The sequence below is a fragment of the Sminthopsis crassicaudata genome, chromosome 2 (assembly GCF_048593235.1).
Source record: "Sminthopsis crassicaudata isolate SCR6 chromosome 2, ASM4859323v1, whole genome shotgun sequence".
Taxonomy (NCBI): Eukaryota; Metazoa; Chordata; class Mammalia; order Dasyuromorphia; family Dasyuridae; genus Sminthopsis; species Sminthopsis crassicaudata.
In genome coordinates this window covers 681,746,518-681,773,288 of record NC_133618.1, presented here as the reverse complement: position 1 = coordinate 681,773,288, position 26,771 = coordinate 681,746,518, and the positions used below count along the sequence as shown (strand labels likewise).

General features: G+C 48.5%; 1 protein-coding gene across 1 annotated transcript in view; it reads right to left on the bottom strand.

The window, feature by feature from the left end:
* Positions 1-26,771, bottom strand: part of JAKMIP3 (Janus kinase and microtubule interacting protein 3) — a 157,382-nt gene that overhangs the window by 46,302 nt on the left and 84,309 nt on the right. Inside the window, 11 exon segments of the mRNA XM_074297199.1 lie at positions 3,333-3,461; positions 3,838-3,966; positions 5,934-5,993; positions 7,006-7,041; positions 7,840-7,971; positions 8,905-9,051; positions 12,691-12,810; positions 14,477-14,503; positions 14,505-14,561; positions 14,563-14,694; positions 24,586-25,083. Of these exon segments, the coding sequence (XP_074153300.1) occupies positions 3,333-3,461; positions 3,838-3,966; positions 5,934-5,993; positions 7,006-7,041; positions 7,840-7,971; positions 8,905-9,051; positions 12,691-12,810; positions 14,477-14,503; positions 14,505-14,561; positions 14,563-14,694; positions 24,586-25,083 (1,467 nt within the window).

The window sequence follows — 26,771 nt, the reverse complement described above, 5'->3', positions numbered from 1 at the left end:
TCTTTTGCTAAATTTCACCTTGATTCACATTTATGCTAACTGTCCCTGGAATTAAATGTTGTTCCAATTTTCATCCCAACAATTTAAGCAGCGGCTTTTCTTTGAGCAATGATCCAGCCACCTCACATTTGTATACTTCCTTAAACATTTTCAAAGTAATTTCCTCCTTTAACTTTATGAAATAGTCAGTGAATCACCCCCATTTTACAGCTGAGGAAACTGAGGATCTGACTGCCATCTAGGGGAGGGGGTGGGGGGCAAGAGGGGAAAAGTTGGAACAGAAAGTTTTATAAACGTCAATATTGAAAAATTACCCATATGTTTTATAAATAAAAAGCTATAATAATAAAAATAAATAAAAAATAAAGGGGTTCAGCACAGCCTTCTCCCCAATTCCCAGCAGTGACACTGCTTTAGAGCTTCTCTATCACATCCCTTGCTTATAGCTTCCTTTCCTGGATTGTCTTTCCTCATTAGATTGTAATCTCCATAAGAGTAAAGACTGATTTGAAAAATTGTATCTCTAGTATTTAAAATAAAACTTGGTGTGTAGTAAGTGTTTAATAAATGTTTGTTGATTGACCAGGAACTGAAAGTTTAAAGAAATACAAGATCCTACTGTGTTTATCATTAATTTTTTTAAAACTTGTGACTCAGTAGAACAAGTTGCTACCAGTAAGTCCCTCATTCAATAAGAAGTTACTCACATATAAGTTAGGATCACAGAGAGATGCATCCATCCACTAAGAGTTCTGGATAAATACATCCAGAGAGAGTTCTGTTCAGTGATCTTTAGATCATTAACATTAATGGAGAAATAAAGCGGGAACAACACGGAGACAGAAGCATTTGCCACTGCTCTGTGATGCAGAAGGTATGGCCAGGCAATCAGTTTATCGGAAGGGAGCCAGGGAGACAAGTGGATGGGGGATTGATTTTAGCAGGTCCATTTTGCTATTGGCACATCTTGGAAAAGGAACACAGGACACGTTCTTTGTAGGAGCAAGTTATGGAAGGAGATATCCAGGGCTGACGTGCCTCCGTGGCAGAGCTGCAGAAGACAGGAGTCCAGAAATAACTTTGGTTTGGGGAATCAATCAGGTTCAAAAGTAAGCAGTGGTGTGCTCTGTCCTGGCAGTTAATGCCCGGTGGGATGTCCTTCTGAGAAATGGTCTTTTGTAATTAGGAGAAGCTTTCCAGTCCTCACCTTCTGCACTTTCCCCATTGTTCTTCCCAAAAAAGGGTAAGAGAAGGCATCCACAAACTGCAACTCTGAGCTTTCCCTATTATCAAAGGGATGGTTAGTCACTATCTAACAAGGGAGCACTGATGACAAAAGGTTCGCCAATAATGATAGGGCATTGCAAAGGATCCAAGAGATTTTTGATAGTTATTAAACTTGCAGGTTGGGTGTGGGAATCGACAGAGATTACCTGAATTTTAGCAAAGCTCATTGGGGTTAATAAGGCACCGCATGCTGGGTTTTTATGGAAGAGGGAAAGATGTGGAAAGAAGGAAAGAAGACATTTAAACTGATTCAGTTTGGGTGGAGGGCAATGACTCCCAGAGTAGACGGTGATGGTTCCATATCCACTTAGGGTGGAAACGCCAAGGGAGCCACCAGGCTCTGGATTGTTTGACACTTTTTCATGAATTTTAGAAAGTGCTAATCACACATTTATTAAATTTGCAAATGACATAAGATGGGAAGGAGAATTAACATATTGATAAGACATTTGGGAATCAAAAGTATCTTAGGCTAGATCAGGAAAAAAAAATCATAAAATGAAATTTCATCTAAAATGTTCATTTTATGTAAGTGTTCACTCTCTGATGTTTTATACCTACGTTCCAAAAATCAGTTTTGCAAGAACAAGATTTGGGATGCATGGTTTGAAAGCCCATTCTTCTGAGAAAAGGAGATTTCCAGATTTTAGTGACAAGCTCAATCGGAGGTCACACTATGACAGCGGCTGAGAAGAAGAAAGTACTCTTAGGCTTTGTTGAGAGAGGAAGTTTTCCAGGAATAAGGAGATGCTAATCCTTTCTTTGGTCAGTTAATATCTAGGATATTGAGCTTGGTTCTGGGGGACCTTTGGAGAACAACGTTGATAAATTGGAGGATTTGTAAAAAGAAGGCTTCAAGAATGGGAAGGGGGACAGCTAGGTGGCGCAGTGGATAGAGCACCAGTCCTGAAGTCAGGCAGAGGGACCTGAGTTCAAATGGGACCTCAGACACTTAACACTTCCTGGCTGGGTGACCCTGCACAAGTCACTTAACCCCAATTGCCTCAGCAAATAAATAAATAAATAAATAAATGGAAATCCGGTACTTGTCAGTGGGAGGCTACTTGCTTTGGTCCTTGATAAAGGTTGTTTTCGGCAAATTATCACTTTTAAAAATAATTATTTTAAAATTAATTCTTGAAAAGATTATCCAGAATATGATTGTTTTGTCCAATCTAGGAACGATGGAGTTGAGGAAGTTACCTGATAAATTCCCAGGAATAAGGAGAGTAGACTTAGAGAGGCAGGACTCAAGAAAAAAAAAAAGTTTTCCTGGAGATGCTCTGCTGGATATTCTAAGCTTTTGGGGTTTGTGGATGTGCATTAACTGAAGGCTCAAGTTCTTTTTGATCAGCTGAGGTCCTGGAGGAAGGGCAAGAGGGCTGCTTGGGAAGGCTTCAGTTAGACCAGTTTAGACCAAATAACGAAATGATGATTTATTATCGGTAAACATTTGATTTGTGGAGTTTATATCCCTACATACCTAGGGTGGCATAAAAATTTATCAGGTAAAAAGGGATCATGAGTGGACAAAGTTTAACAAGTCCTGATTTATACCAGTACAGCCCAGATGTTGCTCCAGCACCTACCTAGGAGAAGAGCATGATGGGTGACCTTGGAGGCCCCTGTGGATGGACCACCTTGTGGGAGATCGCTCTAGATTAACAATAACTAAGAGGCACAAAAGGATGTTCTATGGGAAAAGACCAAGTGCAGCGTAGCTGCTACTCCTCCATGGTTGAGTCTCTCCTTCCCTCCCTCTCTCCTCTCTCTCAATCTCTATCTCTGTTTCTATCTCTCTGTCTCTGTCTCTTTGTCACTGTCTCTCGGTCTTTCTGTCTTTATCTCTCTCTAGCTTTCTGTCTCTTTCTGCCTCTCTCTGTGTGTCTCTGTTTCTGTCTCTCTCCTTCCTCCACCAAATATAGACTCAATGTCCACTTTTCTTCTACCAAAAGTCTCCTCCAGAGGTGCTGGGTCAGGGGAGGGGAGGATGGGAGTCAGTGGGGCCATGAGCTTTATCTTCATGAAATTTAAGTCATTTAGACCTTAACTTCTCGCTCTGCATCCAAAGTTCCTCCCACTTGTTCCTGCAACAAGGCGTACGCGCGCTGCAAAGCCTGGTATTCCATGGTCAGCTGGCGGAATCTCAGCTCCGTCTCTTCTTTGGCCATACCCTAAATACAGAGGGAGAGAGGGAGGGAAGGAGGGAGGAGGAGGAGGAGGAGGAGAAAAAAGAGAGAGAGACAGAGATAGAGACAGAGGGATTGTGAGTGTTATTATTTCTCTCGTTTCAGAAAACATAAAACAATGACTAATTTGATTAGGAATTAATTCTGAAAGTGATGCTGTATTCAGTGGTCTCCACTTTATTTCCAGGAAGCTTAGTCAGTTGATAAGCTTATTTTGCTAATAAACCCGAACTTGATCCCTATTTATTGTAACTGGAAATTGGGCTTTTTGAGAAGAGCTAGAGCAGAGTTGCCAAGTTTCAAAGGCTGACCACCAAGTGGGGATGAATGCGACCAGCCCCAAAGTGGGGAGAGCCATTACCTCCTCCAAGTCGTCATCTGGTGTGCAGGGAGTTTGGTCCGTTCTGTCTGTTTGGTAGGAGATCGAGGAACCATCGGACTCCAAAGAGGCTTCTTCATCATATCCAAAAAACGTCTCCACGACCGGCTTCTGGCCAGAACATAAGGCATTAAACACGACCCGAGGCACCGGAGCTACCAGAAATGGCTCGGGAAGGCCAGGAACGCCGAGCCAAGATGGCGGCCAAAGTGCCATCCACTTCCCAAAGGGGTCCCCCACAGGCCCGGACGGACTGCGACACTCTAGAGGACAGCCCAAACCGGATGAAAATGGGGAGTACGTAACAGTGCATTTAATCTAGACCTTCCCATGCTTGGGGGGCCCTTAGGTGGGCGTGAGTAGCCCTCATTTTTCTGGGTTTGATGCCCCCACCCCCACATCCAGCACACCTGCCAGAGGCCTTATGTCCTGAAACAGCAGATCCAGGACGGAGCCTGGACATCAGACTCTAAGCAGGGATCAGCGTCTCCTGCAGTTTCAAAATCAGCACGTTCTGACCTTGGGGAGACCAGAAGCTCTCAGAGAGGAACAGAGGGGAAATGTGGCCTCCAGTTTTTCTGATTTCTCATCTCCACTGATGACCTAACTCCTGCATTTGTGGCATCCGGGGAAGGCCTTCTGGGTGACCTCTCACCCCCTGCCACATTCAGACTTGGTCTGTGCCCGAGCATGGGCATCAGGGGTTCGTGGGGTTCAGCAGCTTCTCACCGCCGTTGGCACCGGCCCCCTCCTGCTGGGCCACTGACAGGAGCGTCGCTCGCCCAGGGGTCAGCCCCCTGCCTCAGAGGCACAGGAGCCACAGTTCCTGCACCTTTGCTTTCAGACTTGGGCTTGTCCGGGACGTGCACGTCTCTCCCCCACGGAGCGGAAGCTCCTTGAGGACGGGGCCTGCTTCCTTCTTGCCTGGGCATTCTCTGCGCTTTGCCTGGCGTGGGCACAAGCCCAGCAGCTGCTGACTAAATAAACACTTGTCGATGGAAGGACGACTGAGAAGGTTGAAAAGACAAGTCATTTCCCTTGGCCGAGGACACACAGTGAGTCCGGACCAGGCCCAGAGCACCTCAGGCTCCCGGCCTCGGGCTGACCCTCAGAAAGCTGACCGGCTGCCACGGGGAGATCCCCAGACCCTGCCCAGCTTCCCAGGAGGCCCTCTGAGGGAGGCCGACCTCGGCACACCATGTACAAAAGGAGAAACCGAGGCTGGATAGTGAGAGGCCAACCCTGCTCTCCGGCAAAGTGGAGAAAAATGACGCATTTCTTCAGCTCTTCCCTGGGTCTCCGGTGAAGATTCCGGACCACTTCTGGCTCTTCTGGGGTGGGAAGGTCACCTCCTCTGAGCCGGGGGCCCCTGCAGGAGGCTCTGGGAGTCTGGGTCTTGTGATCACCTCATCATGGTCAGTGGCTTCTGAGCGCAGACAATCAGGCTCCAGGAGGAGCCGAGTCAGCGTGGGCCCCGAGCCTTCCCCAGCCGCGCCATCGCCCAGAGAGGGACCAAGGAACTGCTCAGCTGGGGGTGAGAATCCAGAGCCAGAGAGAGATCTGAGGGGGATCAGGCGAGCCCCAAGAAGGGTCCTGGGCAGGCCCCGGGGAGGGGACGGAAAGGGAGGAGGGAGCCGGGGGGAGTTTGGGCTATAAAAAGGGATCCCAGATGGGGGGCGGGGGAGGTGAGTGTGTGAGAGAGAGAGCACATGTGGGTCTGCAAGTGTGTGAGGCCAGGCCCATGTGGATTGGTATAAGTGCGGGTGTGTGTGAGGGGTGTCTGTGGGCGTCTCGAGTCTTTCTGGCCTCCTGCACAGGGTGCTCCCTATGCCAATGGTGCTCCCTGGTGCTGATGGTGCTCCATCAGCACAGGGCCTTTCCCAGTCTTGGAGTTCATGTCAGATTGATGTCACTTCAGGCAGACACCCCCCCCCCGAGCTCCCAGGGGGTCTTCCATGAACCTTGCTCCATCCCAGCTTAAAGCCCACTGGCTGCTGGCCGGGCGCGTGCTCCCTCTTGCCTCCCTCCAGGCCCCCACTACCGTATCTGCATTTCTCTCCGCATTCTTAGTCTTTTACCTTGGGGAGCTTGGCCATTTTCTTCCTCTGCTTCCTGAATCTTAACAGTTTGTCCCGTTCCTGCAAAGATCAGTCAGTCAGACTCTTCACTTTGGACGATTCCATGGGTTCTGTTAGTTTTGTTTCCCCAGACCTGTAGTTTCCCCAGAGGCCCCAGCCTCTCTCTGCTCGTCACCCCAGTACCCCAACCTTAGAGGGCTGCCTGCAGCAGGGCAGGGAGGGATCCCTAAGGAACCTGCTACCGAGGGACGTGCCTCTAGGATGGGCCAGAGGCCAGACTCGAGCCCAGGGCCTCCCAGCTTGGAGGCCGGCTCTCTCCACATCCCACACTGCCTGGCTTGTGTCTAAGCAGGACACCATGGCTCAGTGGTCTCACTCCAGAAGTCAGGAGCTTTTCTCATGATAACTGGGCCTCCTATCCTGGGGGTGAATCCCGGAAGCTGCTGAGGGCCCCACTTATTCCCCCACGGCATTTCCATGATCTTTGTGAGCAGCGATGAAGGGAGCCGCGCTGAGGGGAGAAAAGCTCCTAGGGCCCAGCCCCAGAGACCAGGCTGTAGGGGCACCTCCCTGACCCTGCTTAGGCGTGTGCCCAGGAGGCTGCCCCCAGGCCTGCTGGGACCCTCTGGGGCTAGGGCTCTGCATCCCCAAGAAGGGAGCCTGACTGGGGGCTGCCGGAAATGGAGCTGCCACTCTCTGGGAAGCGGGGGGAAGCCAGGGATGACCAGCCGCTTCGATGAGGCGGCCGTGGCAACGCCTGAGTCCCCAGACCCGGGAGGCGTGGGACGGACTCCTCCATGGGCCCGGGTCTGTGGCGTGTCTGTTTGGACACTCCCGGTCGGCCCCCCGTGGTGATCTATTTAAGGGCCCATTTTATGAACCCTGAAGGCCATCGAGTCACCCCCGGCCACTGACATCCCAAGGCCAACACTTGGGAAGTCATCACGTAAACAGGTGGTGATGGCCAGCCACAGCCACAGTCTAAGACAGAAAAGGAAGGAAAGAAATGGTGTGGCCGGCGTCCCCCGGAGGGAGAAGGCTTCCTTCAAGGGAAGGAAGGGCGGCTACTCACCAGGACGCTCTTCACGTATCCTGCCGTCTCCAGGGTCTGGGGGGAAAGCACAACCGGGCAGTTACTGGCTCTCGGAGAGAACCTGGCTCTTTCAGGGAACAGTCACAGCGCTAGGGGGCACGAGCAGCTAGCTTGGAAGCCAGGAAGGGGCTTTGGGGGCTGGGAGCCTGAGGCCTTTCCCCGGCCTGAGGAGCCTCTTCCTCCCCTTTACCTAATCCCCATAAAAGGCAGCTTGCACCTTTGAGAAATAATGGCAGTGGTGGTAGCTGGCCTTTATATAGTGCTTATCATATGGCAGGAACCATGCTGAGCACTTTACAGTTGTGATTTGATCTCACAACAATTCTGGGAGGTAGGTGGTATTATCACCCCCATTTTACAAATGAGGAAACTGAGGCAGAGAACAGTGACTTGTGGGGGGGGGGGTGTCCCACAGCTAGTAAGTATCTGAGGCTGGATTTGAACTCAAGGTCTGCCTCCAGGTCTGGCACTCTATTCATTAGTCATTTAGCTGCCAGAAGATGAAAGCAGAACAGAAGCATCGAGGCTCCTACCTGGAAGTTCACGTGGCAGGAGCAGGAATCCCCTTGGAAAGCACCTTTTTGGGGTGCACGAAGGTGCCTCCCTCCCCCTCCGCTAGCCACAGAATGACTTCCCCTTTGCTATTTAGGTCTGAGTGTGGCAGGAAGGAAGCCCTTCCCCAGACATGGGGCAGAAGCTGGGATCCCCACTTGCCAATGACTTCAACTGGGACGGCCCCACGGGCAAACTTATCACCCACACTGTGTAAAAATGGCGCCCTGGGTCAGACCTAAAGGGACAGCATCAAAGTACCTTGGACAGCTCATCTATCAGGTTCTGCTGCTCTACCATCTGCATCCTCAGGAAGTCCACCTCTCTGTCTTCCTGGCTCTGGTCAAGGTCATTTAAGGAGCTCGGTCTCCTGATGGATCCAGCTCGCTGTCTCTAGGGAAACAGAGCAAAGGGAATTTGGAGCGACCATTTCCAATGGCGTTGAATAAAGAACTTTTTATCCAGAAACCCATGGGGAGAGGCCTGAGGCAGGGCGAGACCCCCATCGGCTCTGGCTCCGTCTCCAGCTACCCTGAAAGATGCTATCATGGGTGCGGTTCTTTCTCCCTGAACAGGGACACGTGCTGCCAGTATTTTCCATGCCCACCTTTTATTTACTAAAATGCTTAATGCAATAGTTGTATAAGGTTTAAATCTAAGGGTTGGAGATGGAAAAGAATAAGCAAAAAGATTCACATTCGAGGGGAAGTCAGAATCCACTCCCCAAAGGAGTCGGAGCCCTTTCCATCCCTATTTCCAGACACAAATGCCTCCAGTCTGCCTTCCCCACGTCTCCCCCAGCCGTCCCTTCTCGTCCATCTCCTCTGTGCCCCTCTGGGGTGGCCCTCCATGGCTCTGCTGCTATTTGCTGACTTCCCCGGTCTGAAGCAGTCCATTCTGTATGAACTGCCAGCCGCCTTCCCACAGAATGTTTTCCTTGGTTATTTTTACATTTACACATCGTTTCCTTCAATTAAACCTGAGTTCCTGACAGACCGAAGCCGTGGCTCACACTCGGTACCTCCTGCAGCCAGGAGGTCTCTGACCTTTCCTCGAGCACTTGCTATAAACCTCACCCCCAAGCAGGATGAGCGCAGGGTTGGAATCATATGTGAGGGCACATCCGTAACGCCCCAAATAGCCCAAAAGTCTGCCTAATGATGGGAGCAAAATTCAAAGGAACATCCTTGGGGCTGAGTTAGGACCCTGAGTGATCTAGGGGAGGTCAATCCTCCTTAGAAGAGAAGGGGGTCCTCTGGGGCCTGAGTGAAAGAGAATCCTGGGCCCACTCCATGGCCCAAGTGGCGGCAGGAAGCCACATCTTACCATCTCCAGGTTCTCTTGCGTCACAAACTTTAGCTTGTTTTCCATTCTCCGTAAAGCGTGGGACAGATCTTCATTTTTTCGACTCAAGCGTTTGTTTTTGTCTAGCAGGGGTCTATATTGACTTTCTGCTTCCCTCAGGCGCTTCAGCTGAAAGAGGAAAATGGTCCCTCTGAATTAAAAATCAGGAAGACAGAGAGGATGAGGGGCGTTCATTACATGTCCGAAGAATTTACTTAAACAACTTTGGCTGGGACTACCTAAGGCCCAGGCAGCCCAGTGAAAGCCGGGAAAGTGTTGGGATTACAAATAGCTCTCCTTGGGGCAGCAGCCCTAGAAGGGCCTAGTCCATCAGCTTCATTTTCAGATGGGGAAATTGAGGTTATGAGAAGCAAAACACTTGTGTAAGATGACAAAGAAGAAAGGACAGGATTTGAACCCAGGGCTCTCATCCGTCCCCCAACCTGTTCATCCATAAGTTCTCAGCCAGCATCTTCTAAAGGCAATAATCCCATTCTTCCTAGCCTACGGTTATATTCCCCTGCACTGCAAGGTTCAAACACAGAGAATATGTCTCTTACTCCTCTCCCTGGACCAGGGAGGGTAGCTGGGGAGAAAACTGGCAGCGATTCCTGCCCATCAATATCTTTTCAAAAAGAGCAAGGATGTTTTCTGTTGTGGAAGGTTTCAATGAATAATAATAATAGCTAACATCTATACTGTGTTTACTGGGTGCCAAGCACTTTACAATTATTATCTTATTCCTTCTTCACAATCATTCTGGGAGCTAGAGGCTATTAAAATCCCATTTCACAGATGAGGAAACTGAGGAAATTAGAGGGGAAGTGACTTGTCAACATCACACAGACAGCAAGTCTCTGAGGCCCAATTTGAACTCAGGATTTCCTGATCCTATCACCTTCCTGCCCAATTGGGCGACTGGGAAGTGACTGGGAAGAACACAAAGGTCCCAGAGTCAGCACATGCCCAATTTGTGGGATTGACCCAGGTCTCATCCACTTTGTGTTGTTCTCTGTGGGGCTCATGATAAGTCTTTCTTTTGCTGCCATATTGATTTTCCTTCCACCCTAACTGTGTTTGAAATTTCTGGTTTTCCATCAGCCCCGTAAGCTGTGGTGGAGGTTAGCCACCTTGGAAAGCTGGAGTCAGACCCCCCCCCCAGGATGAGCTATCCCAATAGATTAATGAAAAATTAGGACACAGCCCACATCCTCAGAGCTTGGGGAACATCCAATACATGCTCGTTCAGTGGGAGTGTTTAAAAACCAGCTGCTTCAGAGGGAGAACTTGCCACTGCTTCAGGCAGTGGGTTATTTTGAGAAATTCATAATAGCCTTCATATGGATCACCCAACGTACAGTAGGAAGAAGATCTCAGTAGGTTCTGAGATTAGTCCCACGATCTCCTCTCCACATCATCCGGGGCATCTCAGAGACAATTAACTCTGATAATGGTGAGAGCCGGAAGTCAAATCTTCCCAGGTTGATGCACAAGCAGTGGATCAGACACAAGGCATATTCATCAAACCCACGGAATATAAAACTGACCCCCCCCCCGATCATTCCAGTGGGACTTCTGCAAGGGATTCAAAACTTGCTCATGAACCTACACAGCCTGAAAATGAGCCTCTTCCTACATTGTTAAAAAATAAATGTTTTGTTGATGCTCTTTAAAACACTGTTGTCATCCCCTGATATGTCCCTCCTCCCTTGTAACAAAGAGGTACGGTTACTCAGTCCACTGCCTAGGTCTAACAAAGGGTGCTTTCTTCTTCACCTGCAGTCCATCAGACTTTCCTGCTCTTCCTTTGAGGTCATGATAAATCATTGCATTGAGCAATGGTCTGCCATCTATCCTTCTTGTTTCCTTTTTTTGTATTGTTCTTTGAGTTCTACTTGCTCCCCTCTTACATCATTTCATATAAGGCTAGGTGGGTTCCATTCCATTCACATTCCTCATTTACTATGACCATTATCTAATCAATGGTCCCCATGTTCGGCTTAAAAAACAGTGCTGTCCTAGACGGGTTTCTACAGACTTCTGTCTGTGTCACCTCGAGACAAGCCCGTGAGGTGCGAGTGCTGGTTCTCAGGCTGTGTACAGCTGAGGCACTGGGAGCATAATTCCAAATTGTTTTTCAGAATAGCTGGATCCCCGTGCAGAGAAAGGAATATTATCTTATTTTTACTGGAGGATATTCAAGGGCAGGCTCTTTCAACCTCTGGAGAGGAACTATTTAATAAGGTCAATCTCCAACTGGGCTCTACCAGAGTTCAGCCAGTAGCGGTGCTTCTGAGACATGGGGGATGCTACCAGGGCACCGGGAACAAAACCAGCTGTGGGCCATTCTGGATCAATCACCAGATGGATATTTCAGATCGTATCCCACTCATTTCTGCCTCCAAGACATTCATAAAGGACCACTGAGGCTGTAGTCACAGGTGGCCCAGAGCTGAGACCACCGAAGGCAGCGGGCCACTCATTTAAGGTTACTGCACCACCTCAGCTAAGAACAATGAACAGAAAGTCAAGCATGGTGGAGTTGTAGGAGATAAAAGTTCGCAAAGGGGAAAATCAGGTCTGGGCCTTTCTCCATCACCAAGCAATTGATACACTGAAGGGATTCCCAGTGATATCATCCCATGTGTCCAAAGTCCATGTCTAATGCCATGTCCAGTCAGCAGACCAGACAGATTGAGGGAATCTTAGAGACGTATTTAACAAACCAGGTGCTATTACAGCAACCAAACTCCTATAGCTAAAATTTCCCAGGATTACCAGGAAAGAGTTGCTCCTCTTTAGGAATTTTTTTTTGCTCTTCCCAGCTCTTTTTATTCTCCTCCTGTTTCTTCCCTTTTTTTAAGGGCACCTGAAACCCTAGTTTTCAGGGTTTGGGAAGAAAATAGCTTCTTGCACCAAGAAGTTAGAGATTCCCAGTCTCCTCATCACATCAGAGAGTTTAATAATTGAGAAGAAACAATGTCCACTTCATCCAACACAGACCCGAAAGAGATGTCCACTACAATGTATTGGGCAGTTGGCTATTCAGTCTACTTGAAGATTCCCAGTGAGGGGAAGTCTCAAGGTGGTCCATTCTCCTTTGCCATCGCTGCCATTGTTAGGCATTTCCCCTGACATCAAGCCCAAAGTTGCTTCTTTGACACATCTACTCTTTGCTCAGTTTTGCTCACTGGAAGCAGGCCTGTGAAATCTGATCTCTGTTCCCTAGGAAACCCTTCAGATACAAATGCAGCTAGTCATAAGTAAAATCAGTGGAGAGAAAATGTGGAAATCTCTCTGCGTGCCTTTTTCTCTCTCTCCATTTCTCTCTCTGTCTCTGTCTCTCTGTCTCTCTGTCTCTCTCTGTCTCTGTCTCTCTGTCTCTCCCTCCCCCCTCTCTGTCTCCTTCTCCTTATCTCTCTCTCTCTCTCTCTCTCTCTCTCTCTCTCTCTCTCTCTCTCTCTCTCTCTCTCCCCCCCTCTCTCTCTCTGTCTCTGTCTCTGTCTCTGTCTCTCTCTATCTCTCTATCTCTGTCTCTCTCTGTCTCTGACTCTGTCTCTGTCTCTCTCTTTCTCTCCCTTCTTCTCCCTCTCTGTCTCCTTCTCTCTCTCTCTCTCCCTCTCCCTCTCTCTCCCTCTCTCTGTCTCCCTCTCTCTCTCCTTCTCTTTCCCTTTGTGTTTGTGCATGATCAAATGTGTGATAAAACGCTGGATGAAAGAAAGCAGGGCTCCACGTTCCCCCAGGAACCCCAAAGACCATTCAACTCACCAGTTCATTTCTCTCTTCAGAAAGCAGGGCATTACGGTCCTCCAGCTTCCTAATGATTGCACTTAACTCAGCAATTTTAAGTTGGAAGCGTCGGGCATCTTTCTCATCCAACTGCTGTTCCTGAAACAAGAATCCACTGCAAATAACTGCCCACCGGCCCGGGTGCCTCCACTCCCCACGTCCCACCGCTCCAAGGAAACCATCCTATTTCTTTTTTGTGCTCTGATCTGAGTCCCAAGAGCTCACGACTATGGTCCCAGAAGGATGCAACCGAGGTCGCTATATAGTTGCGGATTGCAAGATGAGAAGGGAAATGGAGGAGAGCAGAGATGGAGGGAAGGAGGCAGGTGTCAGAGGGGGGCATGGGCCACGGACAGATGTCACAGAGGTCAGACATATGGATGAAAACATTGAACTTTCATCCAATGTTTTCCACGTTTGCCACCGTTGGACTGAGTGTTCTCCATTTGGCAAAGCCTTCCTAACTGGAGTTCCTGGCTCTGGGGAAAACTCAGGGTTGCTATTTAGTCCAAAGCTAAGCTGGCCTTTTATTGGGACCTCGGGCCACATCTGTTTCCTTGAATGCATCTGTGCTGCCCGCAGGGGTGGAGATGCTAAGTCAATACTTCTTCAGCCACGGGTCATTCATTACCTTCTTCTTTAAAAATGCTTTGAGAACTATATTTCAATATATTTATATTCAATATATTTCCTTTGTGACCCATGTATTTTATCTTAGCATTTAAAAACACTCTTCTGAGAAGGTGCCCCTGCTGTCACAAAAGATGGTCCAAGGGGTCCGGGACACCAAAACCACGAAGAACCTCTGTCCCCCAGAAAAGTGATTGGGGTTCCTCCAGAATTCTCTTTACTCTAATAGCCAGTGTTTTCTCACATTAAGTCAGCTAACTAGCCCTAGGGGAGGAGAAATCGTGTTTCTTGTCCTCCAAGCCGGGGCAAGGTCTAATTAGGTTAATGTTGCCATCTTGGGATCTTGTCCAATAGAAATACAGCTTTTGATTGCATGTCAATTGATGTCCCTGAGATGACTGGACAGTGAGATGGACTTCCTCAGTCAACAGGTGCAGGAGAGGCTGGGGGGGAGGAATTTAGCCACCGGGGCAATTCTCGACCCTTGGATTTAAGCTATGGCTCCCCAGAATGCTAATGGGGAACCCTCGCTGCTGACCAGCCGTGAAGACAGCTCTGGACCCCAAGGGAGGTCGGCCGCCTGACGGTCTTCACACTCACTAGCAAATCAAGGCAGAAGCAGGAAGGTGGCAGCATCACCTAGCCAGATGTTGGGCAGAGGGGCTGGGGGGGGGCTCAGGGCCACAGAGGCCCATGTGGAGACAAACCAAATTGAAGCAAAGGGGAGCGGGCAGTGCGGCCACCCCCAGCCTGGAGGGGGAAAAGCCAAAGTCCCTAGAGAAGCATGAGTGGGTGAGATTGGTGAGATGTTCAGATGAAGCTGCGCTCTCCGTGGGCTGCAGAGAAAAGGGTTCTGAAGACCAGCAACCACCGTTAGCATCCTGCCGGGCCCGCAGTTACAAAACCTGACCGACCATGGTCAATGAGTGGAGTTTGCCAAGTGAAGGCCCTCGTCTCAGCCGTGTAAACAGTCAGAAAGCCAAAGCCAAAGCCAAAGAAATCCCTCTCTCCACCAAAATGATCCGAACCAAATCCCAGGAGCCAGAGTCCTCCGGAAGCGGGCGGGAGCCCAGCGGCTCTGCTGCGGCTCCTCGAGGAGCCGGCCTTGGGGTCGGGGCCACAGGGAGATGCTTACAGGGCTTCCCGAGTGGTCTGAGGCGTCCTCCTGCACCACTGCCATAAGGAAGCTCTCGTTTGGGGCTGCCCAGGTGCCGATCGGCCCTCTTTGACCTGAGATAGCTGCTCATCTAAAGCCTCTTTTTGGAGTTGAAGTCTCTGAGTATGCCCGGCTTGGACCCCTAACTCTCTCTCCAGCACGCAGACTGCTCTGTCTTTAAACTTTATCTCCTCCATCTACAAGGAGAACAAAACACAGTCACACACCCCATGCATGGTACAGGTCTGCAGTTACCATAGAAACAGGAAGCAGCTTCTGGAGCGGCAACCGTCTGCCAGTCCCTGCGTGGGGCATGGAGGCCACCTGATTCTCGGGGAGACCTCAGGCTCAGGGGGAGACCTCAGGCCCTCAGGGAAACCTTAGGCCCTCTGGGAGACCTAGGCTCTCACCTGACTTGGAGCTGGGAAGCCATTCGGCTTGGGCCTGGGCTCCTTGGCCCCCAAACTCCTATGGCGGTGACCCACCACTCCTGTGAGTCTCAAGCAGCAAACTGCAGCGAACCTTTCCCAGACCTACCTTGGCTCCCCTTCATTCACTGGGGCCATTTTCTTTTTCAGATCAATGAAAGTCATTGAGCCATCCAGGCTCAACAGAACATAAACACTTTGCCAATGGTCCTTGGGGGATTGGAAGGGGCTGCCTTTCTGATGTCCCTCCCCCCACTGGCTTTGGGGACCCCTTCTGCCTCAGCACCAGTTGGTCTGTGCTCAAACCTGGAATATCACTTGAGGGCACATATGGCGTAATTTTGAAGGGAGGCAGCCTGGTTGTAGTGTAGTGTAGTGTAGTGTTGTGTAGTGTGTAGCATAGTGTGGTGTAGTTGTAGTATAGTGTGTAGTATAGTGTAGTGTAGCTGTAGTGTAGTGTGTAGTATAGTGTAGTGTAGTTGTAGTGTAGTGTAGTTGTAGTTGTAGTGTAGTGTTGTGTAGTAGTGTTGTGTCATGTAGTATTGTGTAGTGTAGTGAGGTCTGCTCCCACCTCAGAGTAAGGAAGACTGGGTCGGACACCCATCACCACTATGGGAGCCCCTTCCTCCCCACCACCCAACAGGACTTTAGGCCTCTCTCTAAGACTTGCCATAAGCGAGCAAGTGCCAGTCGGGGTGAAGGAAGTTTCCTCCCTGGGAGTTCCCTATCATAAAAAAAGTCCCAGGAGAGTAGCCCCCGACGGCACCTCAGAAAATCATACTCCCGTTACCAGTACCTATTGTTGTGATTTTGAATAATAGCACCAGTGACCTCCCCTATCTCTGTAGCACTCGCTGTATTGCCACGGGATCTTCTCCCGTCTTCAGCAAGAGCACATTATGCCCACTTTACAGATGAGCAAACAGAAAATGAGTAATGAAAGTGACAAGTAAATGCTGAAGGCTGAGAGCTCTCGCCAGCTTTGGGGGATTAAAAATGATGACTCCAATGAAAGTGTGAGAGCTTTGATTAGGGGGACATTTAGGAAAGGGAAGAAGAAGGTCCTGGTGGGGAAGCTCCAGCGCCCCCACCAAACCCCAAGCCTGGAGAACACATAATAATCACATCCAGAGAAAGCTTGTTTCAAATTCCATTGTTTCTTAATGGGCTGCTTCAGCTGGATCCTCCCTGAATAATGGTTTCCTGCCGTCCCATTGTGTATCCCCCAGAAGCACTTTCCCCCTCAGCTTGTGATCACGTGTTTCCAGGTGCCTCCCTCAGGGTCTTTGGAGAATCAGAGACCAATGGCTCACTCCTCAAAGGACCAGGGCACCATCCTGGGTGAGGATCCTGCAATGGGAGCGTTTCCCACAAACTTCCTCCTGCAGGGACTGACAGGGAGGCAGAAAGGCAGCCCCCTTTTCACAGGCAGCCTTCTCTTGGAGATTCTCACTCAGCTTCTGCTGTGGGGACCACAGAGACTGGGCTTGTGTGTGGACAATGGGACGTTCCTAACAGGAACAACAAAGCAGCTGGGGTTTCTCACAGAGGTGGCGCAGAGGAGAGAGCTTCCAGCAGCCCTCTCATCAACCAAGCCTGCAAACCCGGGTTTTGATCTGAGAAGGGTCCTGAGCTACCATCTCCCCCAGAGCACCGAGAACAGTGTCAGCCATGGGCCGGAACTCTCATAAGACTTTACTAGATGTTTGTTGAATTAATGAGCGGATGGATGAATGGAAGGAAGGAAGGAAGGAAGGAAGGAAGGAAGGAAGGAAGGAAGGAAGGAAGGAAGGAAGGAAGGAAGGAAGGAAGGAAGGAAGGAAGGAAGGAGGGAAGGAAGGAAGGAAGGAGGGAAGGAAGGAAGGAAGGAGGGAAGGAAGGAAAGAAGGAAGGAAGGAAGGAAGAAAGGAAGGAAGGAAGGAAGGAAGGAAGGAAGGAAGGAAGGAAGGAAGGAAGGAAGGGAGGGAGGGAGGGAGGGAGGGAGGGAGGAAGGGAGGAAGGAAGGAAGGAAGGAAGGAAGGAAGGAAGGAAGGAAGGAAGGAAGGAAGGGAGGGAGGGAGGGAGGGAGGAAGGGAGGAAGGAAGGAAGGAAGGGAGGAAGGAAGGAAGGAAGGAAGGAAGGAAGGAAGGAAGGAAGGAAGGAAGGAAGGAAGGAAGGGAGGGAGGGATGGAGGAAGGGAGGGAGGGAGGGAGGGAGGGAGGGAAGAAAGGAAGAAAGGAAGAAAGGAAGAAAGGAAGAAAGAAAGAAAGAAAGAAAGAAAGAAAGAAAGAAAGAAAGAAAGAAAGAAAGAAAGAAAGAAAGAAAGAAAGAAAGAAAGAAAGAAAGAAAGAAAGAAAGAAGGGAGGGAGGGAGGGAGGGAGGGAAGAAAGGAAGAAAGGAAGAAAGGAAGAAAGGAAGAAAGGAAGAAAGAAAGAAAGAAAGAAAGGAAGAAAGGAAGAAAGGAAGAAAGAAAGAAAGAAAGAAAGAAAGAAAGAAAGAAAGAAAGAAAGAAAGAAAGAAAGAAAGAAAGAAAGGAAGGAAGGAAGGAAGGAAGGAAGGAAGGAAGGAAGGAAGGAAGGAAGGAAGGAAGAAGGGAGGGAGGGAGGAAGGAAGGAAGAAGGGAGGGAGGGAGGGAGGGAAGGAAGGAAGGAAGGAAGGAAGGAAGGAAGGAAGGAAGGAAGGAAGGAAGGAAGGAAGGGAGGGAGGGAGGGAAGAAAGGAAGAAAGAAAGAAAGAGAGGGAAGAAAGGAAGAAAGAAAGAAAGAAAGAAAGGAAGAAAGAAAGAAAGGAAGAAAGGAAGAAAGAAAGAAAGAAAGAAAGAAAGAAAGAAAGAAAGAAAGAAAGAAAGAAAGAAAGAAAGAAAGAAAGAAAGAAAGAAAGAAAGAAAGAAAGAAAGAAAGAAAGAAAGAAAGAAAAGGGAGGGAGGGAGGGAGGGAGGGAAGAAAGGAAGAAAGAAAGAAAGAGAGGGAAGAAAGGAAGAAAGAAAGAAAGGAAGAAAGGAAGAAAGAAAGAGAAAGAAAGGAAGAAAGAAGAAAGGAAGAAAGGAGAGAGAGAAAGAAAGAAGAAAGAAAGAAAGAGAGAAAGAAGAGAGGGAGGAGAGAAGGAAGAAAGGAAAGAAAGAAGAAAGAGAGGGAGGGAAGGGAGAGGAAGGAAGAAGGAAGAGGAAGGAGAGGGAGGAGGAGGAGGAGAGGGAGATGGAGGGAGGGAGGAGGGAGGGAGGGAGGGAGGAGAGGAAGGAAGGAAGGAAGGAAGGAAGGAAGGAAGGAAGGAAGGAAGGAAGGAAGGAAGGATGGATGAACTAGTTTAAAAAGACATCTAGCTTCAAGTAACAGAGCAGAAACAGAAAATTGGACTTTTGTTACTAGAGGTCTTTAAAACTTGACAAATAAGTTTGTTTTTGAAACGAAGGGAGGGAACTGAAATTTCAGAGGAGCCGGCTCCCAGGTGGCTGGGGCAAACACAAGATGAGATCAACAGACGCTCCCATCTTAGGTTAATACAGACAGCTCAGGAGAAAGCTGGCCCCTCTCCCCAGTGGAGCAGACAGAGACTTTCAGGTTCCAGGGAAGTGTGAAATAGTGTAAGCTCCCTCTGTAGCTTCCTGACAATCAAAGAAAATGAAAAGGGGAGCAGGGAGGGAAGAATAATAAAGAACAATGATTTACTGCTGATGTTGCAATCGTTGCCCAACTCCCAGCCACGGAAGCACAGCCCACCCTTTGAGAGAGTGAAAATGCTGAGGCTTCTTAAGAGCATATGCTCTTGCTGCTGCTGCTGCTGGTGTGTGTGTGTGTGTGTGTGTGTGTGTGTGTGTGTGTGTGTGTGTGTGTGTGTGTGTGTTCCTGGAAGAGGCATCAACAGGTAATGTGACTCCCATTAACAAAAGTCCCCTTGCCAGACAGTCTACGTATATCCACAAGCACTGCAGGTTCGGGCCATTCTCACTGCAATCCCGGGGAGGATCCGCTCTTCTGTGACCAGAGCTGTGGACGATGACTCCGCCTTTGTTTCAAAGCCCGATCTTCCCTTTCTGGTTTTGGAGATCCCTTATTTTTATAGATTTTTAGGGTTTGTGAAATGCTTTCCTTACAGCATTCTCTTGTGGAAGTAATTATTACACCCATTTTACAAGTGGAGTAACTGAGGCTAAGAAGTGAGGTAACTCCCCAGTGGCTGCACATACAGCTTTTGTCCAGGTTAGTCTTTGAGCCCTGGTCTTCTAAATCACAGGGTCATCGATTTGCAGCTGAAGGGGACCTCCAAGATCATTGAGTCTAACCCTCTTGTTTTACAGATAAGGAAACTGAGGCACAGAGAGAGCGCCACACCTTCAGTAAGTAGCTGAGGCAGAATCCATCTTCAAGTCCAGCGTTCGCCCTGCCTCTAGATTCCGGATCAGAACTCACTCCGCTGACCCACCAGGAATCTCCACATTCTGCCTCCCCCTACAAAAGCTCCAGGTGCACATGGATAAGCTGCATCTTCTTCCCAGACGGTCTGCCATCCATCCCGACAAAGAAGTCCCTTCCGATCCTTCTTAGCTCAAATTTTTAAAGTCAGGTTTTCAGGACATCGGGCAGATTCCTTGTTCCCAGCCGCTGGTGCTGGACTCCACCCGTAGCCAGGAATCTCTTGGGCCTGCTTTGTGAGCCAGGAACCAGAACTCCAAATCTCCCTTTCAGACGGTGCCTTCTTAGCTACATGATCCCTCCCCACGATCGTGTTTCTCCTGCGAGTCTGTTTTCTTCAGCAGGCAAAGTGAAGAGGACACAACCCATACCTCTGTGGCCTTCAGGATCTGGCCCACGACGTCATAATAACTGGCCATTTAAAAAATTTCTTCGGAAAATTCCATTTGTGTCCATGTGAATCGCAGAAACGGGCAGCGGAAATCCACTTAGTGAAATCTGTTCTCTGATGTGTCTTCCACTGGCTGAACTTTAAACCAGCTGCCTCTGACCCCTGGACCGTCCGCCCAGCTCCTCTTGCTCTCAGCCTCCTTTCCCTTTGCTGTGGGATCCCTCTGCGGAGAATTTCTGCAGCGCCCCCCATCGCTCTTGAGAAGACAAGCAGAACCTTCTTCCCTCGAACATCCATCCGTCTTTCTCTTGAAGACCTCAAATCTGTTTTATAAACTCATCTTCCACCAGTATGGGAAGAAAGGTCACACCCTCCTTCACCTCAGAGCCCCTTCTTCCCCCACGGCAGCCTTGCTTCTGGCTTCTTTTCAAACTTGGAGCTTTTATTTTCCAGCTGCACAAACCCAGGCATAATCACTTAATAACCATTTATTAAGCCCCCGCCATGAGGCAGCACTGGGCTAAGTCCTCGGGATGCAAAAAGACAACATGCAAACAAATATATAAACTAGATCTCTACAGGATCAATGGGAGTACGCCAGAGAAGGGAGGCACTCGAAGCAGGAAAAGGTGGGAAAGGCTTCCTGTGGCAGATGGGACTCGAAGGCTTAGGGTTAGGGTTAGCTCAGGAAGCCAGGAGGGAAGCGCCTCCGACTTGGGGGACAGCCGGGGAAAATGCCAGGAGCCAAAAGATGAAACGTCTTGTTTGAGAAGAGCCAGGTGGCCAGCATCACTGTACTGAAGAGCACATGGAAAAGTAAAAATAGACTGGGTTATGAAGGACTTTGAACATCAAACAGAGTTTATATCTGAACCTAGAGACGAGAGCGAGCCATGGGAATCTCTTGGGTGTGGGGAGAGGAGGTAACACGATGGGACCGGCATTTGAGGGAAATCACTTTAGTGGCCGAATGGAGGATGGGATGAAGTGGGGAGAGACTGAGGCAGGCCCACCCCCAAGCAGCTCTTGCTGAGGAGAGGGCCTGCACTAGAATGGGGACGGTGTCAGAGGAGAGAAGGGGGAATATTAGAGAGAAGCTGCAAAAAGTGAAACTGGCAATCCTGGGACATGGGGAGTGATCTTGAGGGGAAGGGATGACTGGAGGGATGGCATGCCCTATAGAGTAACAGGGAAGGGAAGAAGGTGAAAGATGAGCACTGTTTGGAACATGATGAAGTTTATGAGGTCAGCAAGACATACAAGGCAGCTGGAGGTGGACACAGAAATCTGTGAATCAGTGGCAGAGATGGGAGCTGCTGAGGTCACCAAGAAAGGAAAGCGGGCCCAGGACAGACCCCTGGGAGGTACCCACAGGGTCACACAGCCATATTTCTTTCCTGCACCTACAAACAGCTGGTCCTAAGGAGGTAGGAGTGCATTACACAGGACACTGGGTACTTTCCTCCAATGGGAGAACTATAATCCCAAACAAGACCAAATGAGCAAGAATTATACAGGGCAGCACAGGCTCAGGAGACAGGCAAGACTGCCGCTGGAATGGAGATGGTGACAGGAGGAAAGAGGGCTAGATTTGGAACGAGGAAACTGATGCTTACAGCTGAGCTTTGCTCCTTCTCTTTAAGTCTTGATTTCCTCATCCCCAAAATGAGCAACTTGCATTAAGTAGTCTCAACAGCCCCCTCGTGCTCTAAATCTGTGATACTTTGTGCTTTTTCTGTTGGGTGAAAATAAAGTCCCACGTACGATGCATTTTTAGCCCGAGTGCTAGCAGAGGGTCTAAGGCTCCTTCCCACTCTTCTTTGTGGGGAGCCAGACACAGCCAAGCTCTGAAGTGGCTGGTGAAAGCATGGGGGGGGGGAAGGGGGAGGGCTCATGCCAAAATAGCCTTCAGCCCCAATACTGAATCTCGATTACACAAGCTCAGAGCTTTAAAAGGCTTTAAAAACTCCAGGAAAGTACATCCAGTACTGGACAGGGCAAAAATATGAACTGGGGGGGGGGTGGGAACTGGACCAGAGGCTGCACTGGGCTAAGTGTGTGACACTTTCAAAACACCTCCCTCTCAGGCTGCATATTCCTTATCCATACAACAATCACTATCGTCATTTTTTAAATCACCGTAAGATTTACAAAATTCTTTCCTCATGTCTACCTTGTCAAAGGTAGATCGCCCCATTGTGCAGGTGAAAAAACAAAGGCTCAGAAGTGAAATGAATTGCCCAAAATCACACAATAAGTGGAAGGGCTCAATCTTCTGATTAAATTTTACCATCTCTCACAGCCCTGCCAGCTCAAGAGGCAGCGCAGTCCGTCTCTCAGTCATACCTGTCTTAGAAACTCAGGAGGGCCTGGCTGGCCCTGTGGGAGCTCCAGCTCGTGGGCTCTCAGCCTCTGAGTCTCCAGAGCTCCTCCTTAATGGAGGCAAGCCACCAAACGCATTTGGAGATTTAGAAGTTATTCTCGGCATGGCCACCAGGGGGCACAGTGGGTAACGTGCCACACTCAAGAATCAGGACTGTCTGACCTCACATCTGGACTCAGACTGGAAGTCCTGCTGCTGCTGCTATGACCTCTATTATCACTGCTACTGCTGCTGCTGCTACTGTTACTGATGCTGCTACTGTTACTGCTGCTGCTGCTGCTACTGTTACTGCTGCTGCTATGACCTCTATTATCACTGCCGCTGCTGCTGCTGCTGCTGTTACTGATGCTGCTACTGTTACTGCTGCTGCTGCTTCTACTGTTACTGCTGCTGCTACTGTTGTAACTATAACCTCTATTATCACTGCTACTGCTGCTGCTGCTACTGTTGCTGCTGCTGCTGCTGCCACTGATACTGCTGCTGCTGCTGCTGCTACTGTTACTGCTGCTGCTGCTACTGTTACTGCTGCTGTTACTGCTGTAACTATAACCTCTATTATCACTGCTACTGCTGCTGCTGCTACTGTTATGGCTGCTGCTGCTACTGTTACTGCTGCTGCTGCTACTGTTACTGCTGCTGTTACTGCTGTAACTATAACCTCTATTATCACTGCTACTGCTGCTGCTGCTACTGTTATGGCTGCTGCTGCTACTGTTACTGCTGCTGCTACTGTTACTGCTGCTGCTGCTGCTGCTGCTGCTGCTGCTGCTGCTGCTGCTGCTGCTGCTGCTGCTATTATTACTGCTGCTACTGTTACTGCTGCTGCTGCTGCTGCTGCTGCTATTGTTACTGCTGCTACTGTTACTGCTACTGCTGCTGCTGCTGTTACTGCTGTAACTATAACCTCTATTATCACTGCTACTGCTGCTGCTGCTACTGTTACTGCTGTAACTATAACCTATATTATCACTGTTACTGCTGCTGCTGCTACTGTTACTGCTGCTGCTGCTGTTACTGCTGCTCCTGCCACTGTTACTGCTACTGCTGCTACTGCTACTGCTGCTGCTGCTGCTGCTGCTAGTGTTACTGCTGCTGCCGCTGATACTGCTGCTGCTGCTGCTACTGCTATGACTTTGACTTCTATTACTCTACTTGCATACAAATAATTACAACCTATATGATCTCCATTTTAAAGATGAAGAAACTGAGGCAGCACAGGTTAAATTACTTGGCCAAGGTCACAATACATGTCTTGAACTAAGGTCCTCCTGACTCCAGTCCCACTACTGCACTTGGCTTCAAGTTGTGTGTACTTTGACTATTCTTTCCCAAACAAAAGATAGTCAATCACAAGAGATAAAATAAATGATTTCAACTACACAGACTACATAAATGCATCTGGGATAAGAAAAGAAGTTGTTGAAGAGAAAAACAATCTTTTATCAAATTTCTTTGATGTAGATTTGGTTGCTAAGATATACAAAAATTATTCAATACAAAAATATTAAATAATAGATACAAAAATTACTAAAATAATAGTCATTCCTCAATAGATAAATGACAAAAGATATGAGCAAACAGTTCTCAAAAAAGAATTGTAAAATATTCACAATCACATAAAAAGTTTCAAATCACTAACATTAAAAGTAATGCAAACAACAATCCTGAGATTTCATTTTGAAAATAGACAAAGAGGAAAAAAGATGACAATGGTCAATGCTGGAAAGACTGTCGAATGATAAGCACACTAATACATTGCAGTAAAATGCTACAACCATTTTGGAAAGCAAAGTGAGATTATGCAATAATCCAACAACTTTCCTGCCACCATTTCCCCAAATATTTAATAAATTCTTAGTGCACTGTAAAAATACTTCACTCACAACAATAGATCACAAGGCAAGAGTGGCTAGTAATAATAATCAAATGCAAAGGGATGGTAAATATCACTACTTCAAATATCTTTTAATTCATCATATATTTAGTTTTAAGGAGACGTTCAATCACGGAGTTGAATTGAACTGAAAAATCAGAGTTTACAAGTTTGCCAAAGTGGGACTCCCCAGGATAGTAAAGATCCCTTATCTTCAGACAGAGCCATGATTCTAAGAAATAGGATGCATTTCCTGGTTTTGGGGATGCTCTTTGATTTTGAGGCAGAAAGCCTTTGCTGAGAAACACCAGGGCTGCAGATTCCCATACGACTGAAGCCAGAAATGGAAAGGAGTTAGGTAAATCTGGTGGCAGAAGTGCGGGGCCCAGAATTAGGAAGTGAGAAAGTCATCCCACGTTTTGTACATTTCTAAACCACCAAGGCCCAGCCTGAGCTGTGGTTAACTGACTTTTCCTCACTGCCTGACCGTCCCCCCTCTTTTCTGACCACATCTCGCACTAGTTTTCGGAAGCCAAATGGCGACATTGGGTGCACAGAGGAAGGCCCCAGGAGAATCACGCGGCCCGGCCCAGCCCCACGAGAGGAAGCAGGAGCCCCACACATACCAGCCTGCGGATCTCTCTCTCACACTCTCTCTTGATGCGGGAAATCTCCTCCTGGTGAAGGTGGTACACGCTCCGGATTTCCGCGGCCTTGATCTTGTCGGCCTGGATGACCATGGTCAAGGCTTCTTCCACCTGCTTCTTGGCCCCCTTGAGCTCGGAGATCTCTTGCTGCATCTTGATCTTCTCGAACTCGAAGCCCTTCTTGGCCTCCTCCCGGGCCTCGGAGATCAGCACGGTCTTGACCTTGTCCGGGGCGCTGTCCCGGAGCGCGCTGAGCAGCGCCTGGAGCCGCTGGTTCTCGTTGTCCTTGATCCTGATGACACGCAGCAGCTCGGTCTCGTGCTGCCTCAGGAGCGCCTCGCGCACGGCCTGGAGCTCCTTCATCTTCTCTTCGTGCAGCTTGGCTTTGAGCTCCGTCACTAGCACGGTGTTCTTGTGCTGCTCGTGCTCTTTCACCTGCCGGATCTCCTGGTTTTTCTCCCGCTCGGCCTTACTGACCTGGAGAAAGACAAGGCCGACATTAGTACCTGTGGGGGGGGGGGGAGGCTGGAGGGGCAGGAGGCGCCCCCAGCTGGGGGAGACTCGAGGCTCACCAGGGAGAAGGCAGCCTCAGCGTGGGTCTTTCCCCGGCAAGTTTCCACGAAGGAAATTTCCCCAAGAAAGAACCAAAGATCTGTCGGCAGATCCTGGAAATGGGCCCATCCCTAATTGGTTGCCCCTTAAAATTCGGGTCGTGAAAAGCTCATGTGAACACGCAGCCAGACAACTGAGGTCCACTCTCCAAGGAGAGCACCGTGGGCAGCGCCAGGTCGAGTCTTGGTATACCACGGGACCCGTCTCCGCAATAGAAACCACGCTCCATGATGGAAACAAAAACTGGCAAGGAGCTTATCCCTCAGTCACCCAGTCAGGAGGATGGGGGATCTTCCCAATGCACAAAGTCAGTTTCACTGCTCCAGGTGAATTGTCTCCCATCCCCCATCCTACTGCTCACGTTCCAAGTTGGGTCATGTGAATAAAAGGAAAATGCATAATAGGGGACCAAGCCCTCGGAGTCAGGACAATCCACCCCACAGACTCAGGGAACGTCCTCTCGGAAAGGACCTGGGGCCATCTAGACCACATCCAAAGCGACTAAGAATCCTCCTGTCCAAAGAATACCCCCCTTAAGTGGCCCCAAAGCCCCAGGAGAAACTCCTCGGACCCTTCTTTTATTTGCTTGGACATCTCTGCCTTATTGCATTACTGCTTGTAATGGAGTGAAAACGGTTCATGTGGGGGATTTAGTAGACCTTGCACATAGATATCAAAGGGAAGCTTCTTGACTGAAACAAATTTGACATTTAAAATGATCCAAGAAAAGTCCTGAGCCAATGAGATAAGTCAGATTTTTTAATAGCTCTGATTATTAGGAAGGTTTTCCTTACACCCAACATGAATGGGTGTCCATGTGCAATTTGATTACCTTTCCCCCAATCCGTGGTTACACATTCTGCTTCTACCAAATCGAATTCCAAGAAATAGTTTGGTAAATTAACCTGTTCTCACTTTTAACCTCACTTTAATGCTCAGTGGTGGGACCTCCAGGTTCAAGGTTATGTAGAGTGCAAAGATTTTTTTTTAGTACTTCCTTATTATTTCCCAGAATATTGGACTCATTCACAACTCTAATTACAGTGTGTTAACGTGCCTGAGTTCTCCTAGTTTTCCCCATAATTACAACTTTTTGTCTTTTGCTATCTTTACCAATCTGATGGGAACGAGATGAAACCTCAGCATTGCTTTAACTTGTGCATCTCTTATGAGTAGTAACTTGGAACATTGTTTTTACAAAGCTGCCTATAGCTTGCATGAGAAAATAGAGTCAAGTGCTTTGCAGACTTTAAAACATCATTTGAATGCTGTCTGTTATTATAACTAAGTTATAATAAGTTTTATATAATATATGTAATATCTATTACATATAAGTTTATAGATAATATATATGTTTATAAGTTTCTTTTGGAAACAGCCCATAAAAACATCCTTTGACTACCCGGGTGCTGTAGAATGATCTTAGTTTGATATGTTAATCTCCAATCTTGCCCCTCAGATTTTTAACAGAGAGATTTGCTGGAAAGACTTTTCCTCAATCAATAGCTTCACTTCTGATTCTTTGTGATCCCATGAACCATCACACATCAATG